This window comes from Antrostomus carolinensis, unplaced genomic scaffold, assembly GCF_000700745.2.
Source record: "Antrostomus carolinensis isolate BGI_N321 unplaced genomic scaffold, ASM70074v2 scaffold34682, whole genome shotgun sequence".
In the NCBI taxonomy this organism is placed as follows: Eukaryota; Metazoa; Chordata; class Aves; order Caprimulgiformes; family Caprimulgidae; genus Antrostomus; species Antrostomus carolinensis.
The window spans coordinates 5780-12825 of NW_010300873.1; the positions used below are offsets into that span (position 1 = coordinate 5780).

At 40.6% G+C, this 7046-nt stretch overlaps 1 protein-coding gene across 1 annotated transcript; it reads right to left on the reverse strand.

Moving 5' to 3' along the window:
• Positions 1–1281: 1281 nt before the first annotated feature.
• Positions 1282–3794, reverse strand: LOC104521318 (multiple inositol polyphosphate phosphatase 1-like; the record flags this gene model as incomplete). Its single annotated transcript, XM_010163274.2, has 2 exons — positions 1282–1682; positions 3737–3794. Coding segments are annotated over 2 exons (459 nt in total), but the record flags the coding sequence as incomplete, so codon positions are not given.
• Between the last annotated feature and the right edge of the window lie 3252 nt (positions 3795–7046).

The window sequence follows — 7046 nt, forward strand, 5'->3', positions numbered from 1 at the left end:
TAATCAATTTCTCTAAAAAACAGCTTCATTTCAAGAACAAGGTGGCATACTGAATGTATAAAGCCTATGTAAGCGACACCACGTCCGGTGCCTTCAAGGTAGCAGAAATCAAGTCTCAGCCAGATACTTTTTACAGTCCAAAACCTGCCCTGATTTAGGGTTAGCAACAATCCCATTGTTGCTAATGACAAAGCAGGAGGTGGGACTGGACACTTCCATAGGTCCCTTCCAACCAAAGCTAGGAGAACTGTCAGCATCTCAACAGGACCAAGATGTTCACAGCCTAACCTGAATGCCTTAGCCCAAACCTTTAACATGAGAAACGGATGGTTTCAAGAGAAAGGACTCACCAGATTATGTAGAGAACAACTGCTTCTCTGTTCTAGAGAACAACAAATCTCACCAGATTACGTAGAGAATCATCTCCCAGAGCACCTAAAAGAAAGAGTGCCTATTTCCCACTCTCCCACTTTTCTCCTTTTTTTTTTTTTTTTTTTTTCTTCTTCTTTTTCTTTTTCTTCTTCTTCTTCTTTTTGTTCTTCTTTTTCTTTTTCTTTTTTTCTTTTTCTTCCCCCTCTCCCCCTTTTCTCCTTTTTTTTTTTTTTTTCTTTTTACTTCTTCTTTTTAATGATAATTCCCTTACCCTGGAGGCTAACTTGCTATGCAGGATGACTTTAAGAATTTTAACTGCTGGAACCCTTTTCAGGCAGATAATGCACACAGGAACACTGCAACTCCTCCTGTTTTAAAAGCCGGAGAAAGAGATGTTTGCGTGGTGCTGTCCAGGCAAAAGTTGGGCAGCTGTGGGGAAGGAATATGTACCCTCTCCTTCCTAGAGGCAAAAAAAGCTCACAGGTTTCAATTATTTCATGCCTGCCACAGGAAAGCAGTAGCTAGCAAACAGGCAGCGCAAAGCAATAGTGAATCAGTCCAACCACCTTCAGCTCTGATATAAGATAAGTTGTTCCAGTTCTTAAATCCATCTAGGGTCCCATTCATAAGAGGAAAGACCAATGAAATTGCTGATTTGTACATATCAACATTACAGGTATGCTTCATCTTACGTATTTGTTACAAATGCTCAGCAACAGCCCTGTTACAGCATGTGTTTTTAAAATTCTTAGGTAATAAATAAACAGCGCATTGAGCTGAGACAACCCATCAAATCTGCAAGTTTAGTGAGTCAACACAGCAGCAGCAAATCATCAAAAGTGCTTGTTCACAATGTCTGTCAACCAGAACCAAGGTCAGTTTGCAGAACGCCCACTCCGTTTCATTCCCTCAGAGTTCATCAACAGCGGTAATATTAACTTTTGGTAATTCACACTCCTCTTTGAAGTGGCAATTTTCCAGGATGTCCTTGTAATAGTCCTTGAGGTCCGCATAAGTAGAAATGGTTTCATTTGAGTGATGAAACAACATCAGTTTTTCATTTAACAGCATCTGCACTTGATACTCTTCTTTAGGGGTTTTCACTTGATCACAGTGGTAAAGCACAAATACCAGGTTGGCTGCATAAGGCACAATCCGGCCACTGCGAAATTTCCGATGCATTTGTCTGATGTAATTGTTTGCCTTGAGAGGCTCAGCATCTTTGAAGAAACCCATGAGGGCAAGCAGCGGCTGAAGTGTCTCTGCATGTCCAACTTGTACAATCAAAGGTGAAGAAATGGGTTTTGAACTAAAAAAAAAGAAAAAAAAACATGTAAAGGATGAGCAAGAGTCCATGCTTTAAAACAAACATACTGCACAGCTGTCAGCAGTGAAGGCTTACAAGAGTAGACTTTGAACTTGTTTTACTCAAATGCCCGATAAAAACTTGTTTGGGAATTTCAGTGTACTACAGGCTTTTTTTAAACCATCTAAGCTCCCTAAGTTTTGTCCCAATTTAAGGTAATGGTTCTTATATAAAATGTTAAAAGTTGTACTAAAAGAGATTATTTGGAATCTTTTTTAATAGATTATTAACAAATAACTGGAATTAACAGTTGAGCTAATATGAATCCATATTCACATGGATCTATTTGCACACATTCATAGGATACATGTTTGCAAAAGAAAGAAGCTAGAGCTAGAGCCTAACATAAATATGGGAAAGAAAAGCAAGAAACAGATTAGTGATGAGAAGATCCAGTGACCATACTCCAATTAATATACTGGTTTTGGATTAAATATAAGACTTTTAAATAGCATTGCCTCCTCCCCTCAGGAACTTGAGAGAAAGGCTACAAATCACTAAGCCAGCTGCAAGGCTTTGGTAACAAGCCAACCGAGTCAAGCCCTTCATTGGACATGACGGAGTCCCCTTCCGCTGTCAGCACGCGGGGAGGCTCGAGGACATCACACTAACTCACTATTTCTGTCATGCAGATCCATTGCAAATACATACAATAATTAAAAAAAAATAATTAACCAAATAAAATTTATACTACAAGTTTCACAGCTTTGCTTTAGTCCAAACATACAGCTACAATCTATCAGCTTTTCCCAGGATGCTAAGCTGTGTTTAATGGGATTGATTAGTCAGTAATTTTTTTTCTGTTGTTCCCTGGCAGATGCAAAAAGTACCCGAATGACAAAGCATAACAAACTACTAAATGAAATCATCCAAGAACACAATCCACTTCACAAAGACCAATGATTTATTTTTACTATTAAAACATAACCCTTTTTCTTTAGCTATTCTAAGTATGTCAAATGACCCAGCATTTTTTAAAGTCTTTTTGATAAACTTCTGCCTAAATTAATCTAAGATGCAGCAAAGAGAATCCCCTGCATTATCATCATTTTAGACCTGGAAAGTTTTAAAGTTTTCAGCATTAACTCTGTTAGATTCAAGGATCAAAAACCTTTTCCAACTGCTGTAATAAAGCATAAGTGACAATTCAGTTTCAAGATGAAAATTAAGTCTAAGTACAAACTTACGGGCATATTAAGACACTACAGTAAACCCCTGCTACCCTCTGACCTAACTACAACCACGTGATTGTCTGCACAAGCAAACAAATTACTGATTGAACACACAGACTGCTTCCCTCCCCGGCACACCAGCACTCCTGCAGGATTTTAAGGATTGTTTCTTTCCTAACCCTACAACTACCAATACTTTTAACTGTGGATTGCAATAGAACAAGAATCATAACTTGATAGCAAAATACTGCCTCTTTTTGGTTGGTTGGTTGGGTTCCCCCCCCCCCCCCCATAATACAGTCGAGCTGTTTGGAAGGTACATCAGCATCTACCCAAGTTTAGTCTGAAGACAGTGATGCAGTTGTTGGAGGAAAACAGTTGCCCTTTATAATTTATTAGTCTAAATTATAAGTAGGACTACTGCCATTACTAATTCTTGAGAATACCAACTAGTCAAAAAGAAGATTATACTCCCTCAGCACACAGGCCAGCAAATGAAGGCACTGATTCATACCACGAACAAAGTCTAAAAGGAAGATTGTTTGTGCAATGAAAGGTTACACGTTCAGCCAAAGGAAAGATAAGAGCTGGCTTGCTGCGTGAGGAAGCATCAGCCAAGATGCAAATCTGCCCCTTGTTCCAGAGAAGGATGATGGCTTTTTGGGATCATCTCCAAGCGGCACTCGGAAGTCCAGGTCACTCGTTCTAGCACACCTAAGTACACATTTAGCTTTCATGAAACAAGAGGTGATGTTTGGCAAGGCTCCAGTTGCCAGTAAAGTCCACCCACAGGTAAGACACATCTTGATTGGCCTGAAAAGGAGGAGTTTCCTCTGCTCCAACCTAGTCTGAAGCAACTGAAAAATGGTTAACTGAGGACTTGCCTGTAGATTCGAACTTTGATCAGATAAGCAGGAATTCAGTTCGGGCACAGGATGGGCTCTGTGCTACCAGCTCCATACAGTCGTGGTGTTTCTGCAGTCTGAAATACACCTTGCGCCATTCTGCTCCCTGGGGAGCCTGCAGTTCTTCTGACTATACTCCTTAGATATGCAGGCACAAACATACCCACATGCTCCCCTTAGGCAAAACATCACTTAAAAAAAACCCAAACCAAACAAAACCACCCCAGAAACCTGCCTCCATTTCCTGTTCAAAAGAAGCACTAAAACCACAGAAAGGTTCTGTATGGAGGACATTACATTTTTTCCACCCATGCCTTTGCTGCACCAAGAGGTGTACATTCACTATAACCCCTCTTCCAAAATCAGTGGTTCTGCCTACATTCCTCCCCTTGTTATTTATGACCCTCCTCCTCAAGTCCCCCATTTTAAAATTGTAAAGCTTTTGGATCCCTCGACTCCTTTCTATTCCCTTCCCCATCTGTTCTTGGATCCCTCCTCTTATTCATTTGATGAGTTCATTTATATCCTTCTCCACAAGCACCGTCAGGGAAATCTTTTTAGGTTTTAGGACACATTCCCATTCCTCCTGTCAGCCAACAAAGAGGAACAGCAGCAAAAACCACATGCCTATAGAAGACAGAAGGCTATTTCTTGGACCTCCTGTGATTTCCAGCTCAGAGATCTCCTGGGCCAGATGTGGCTTCTGTGTAATGTAGAACCTCTCAACTGAGGGGAAGCTGTATGAGGAGAGGCTGAAGTCACTTGGTTTGTTCAGCCTGGAGAAGAGGAGAATGAGAGGAGATCTCATCACGGTCTAGAACTTCCTCCCAAGGGGAAGAGGAGGGGCAGGCGCTGATCTCTTCTCTCTGGCCACCAACACCAGGAGCAGAGGAAATGGCAGGAAGATGTGGCAGGGGAGGGTGAGGTTGGCCATGAGGAAAAGGTTCTTCACCCTGAGGGTTGTGGGGCACTGGACCAGGCTCCCCAGGGAGGGGGTCATGGCACCAAGCCTGACAAGATTCCAGAAGCATTTGGCCAACATGTGCCCTCAGACACATGGTCTGAATGTTGGGATTGTCCTGTGCAGGGTCAGGAGTTGGACTGGATGATCCTTGTGGGTCCCTTCCAACTCACAACATCCCATGATTCTATGATTCTTCCTCTGTCAAATCTCTCCTTTAACCCATGTACACTTCTAGTATGCACAACATTCTGTGGCAAGGAGTTTCACAGCTCTTAATTTTTTCTGTTTGTAGATGCTAGGTACCATTTAATTCTTCCTACTTACAACTTTGCAATAATATTCTTTCCAAGTTGAGAAATCCTGCTTTAGTCATTCCATATTTTTCCCGAATGAGCTATATACTTTTAGATCATAGTATTAAAAACGCACAATACTCAAGTAAGCTACATCGTGCATCCATGCTGCACTCACAATGCTCTCCATTTTCTACATTCACAACATCTAACACCTTTTCTAGTTAGATCAAGATAGTTCCAGACAACTAAAATGACCTCAAAACTCAACTCCTGAGCAGTAAGTTATCCCAGATTCTACCTGACAGGTGATAAGATCATTTTTACCATGTGGACTACTTGACAGATCTGCAATTTTTAAAGCCCAGTTAGTCTCACAAGGTCCTTTTACAATCCTCCTCATAGAAACAATTTATCTTATTTATCTTGAATAAAAGTGCTGCACTTGCAATGCCACTTAACTTCTCACCTATTTTTCCCCAGTCATTTACAACGTGGTGAGCAGCCCAGATCCTTGCAGATCTATCTCCACTGCCTCTGCTGGGAAAAATCAATCAGCAATTCCTACCCTCCATTTCTTATATTTTCATTCTTTTTTATTTTAACCCATGTAAGGACCTTCCCCCTTAACCCCAGGCTGCTAGATTTCTTTTGATAAGGAAACCTGTTGAAAGATGTTTGGAAATCATGACTGTGTCTCCCAGATCACCCTATTTGTATGCTTGCTCATCCTTCCCAAGAGCTCCAAGAGATATGTTTTCCTTTCAAAGAGTTGTACTGACACTACTCTGGTATATCATATTCACCAAGGTGCTTAATCTATGCTAGTTGCAACCGTTATTTCCAGTAGACTGACCTGGAATTCTGATTCCCTCCTGGAGCTGCTTTTTTCATTTTTCCTTTATTTAATTATTTGGTTTTAAATCATCACACCTGCCAGCCCCCACAGGCTTCTTGGCTGAAACCAATATGCGCTGGCTGTTATTTCAGCTATATTGTTCAAGTTTTTTTAGCACTCTTGGGGGAATATCACTCAGCTCTAGCAACTCAGCACATTTTCATTTCATCCCAGCTGCAAGGCCTTATACACACTCCTGCTTCCAAACGTGGTGGTCTATTATTTTAGTTTACTAAGCAAGGAATCTAGTAATTAAATATGCTGCTAAAGTCTCCAAAATAAGTGTTACCTAGTATGTATTAGTCACTCCACAAGGAGTGGATTTCACACACTCACAGTGCCACCCCACCCCCCTCCCCCCCCCCAACAAAAAAAAAGTTTCAGAGATGCTAAGAAAGAAAAAATAAAATTACCATTCTAGCTATCAGCACTGGCTTTACAGCAAGGTTTGGCTTTACTTTCCAGTTGATGCTAGAAGGAATTTTGAAATGGAAGTCAACCACAAAAAATATGGTTAAATTCTTAGTTAAAAAACCCAACAAAACATGTTTCCAAACTGGGAAGCAAATTATAGCATATATGCACGCAGAAGTTTTAAAGAACAAGGAAAGAAAATTTCACAAAGACAAAAGAAGGAATAAACAAGGTGCTCATTTTCACTGTAACTTCAGTTTTAATTTCACCTGCTTTAATCTCATGAAATCTTCATGTTGACAGGCCAAACTATACCTTGGGAGACAAAACAATCCTCTCCCACTCACAGCTATCCCACAATTATTTTAACAAGGATTAAAACTGTTTCCTTACAGAATACAATCCCGAGTTTTCAAAAGCCTCTAACATGGTATACTTGGGTTTCTCATCAGCGCTGGATATCTGATTTCTAAGACTACTCAAGAACTCCCAGTTCAGTCTCAGGGGTCACGACTCCAGTTCACATGTAGCTTCATATCCTTTAATAACGTCAATAAAAATCACCATCAAGGTTAAAACAGCAACAGCAATATTTTTAATTATGGGGAAATCACAAAAGATTGCCTCTTAAGAGCATGTACACAGGCAAAGGTTACTACTGC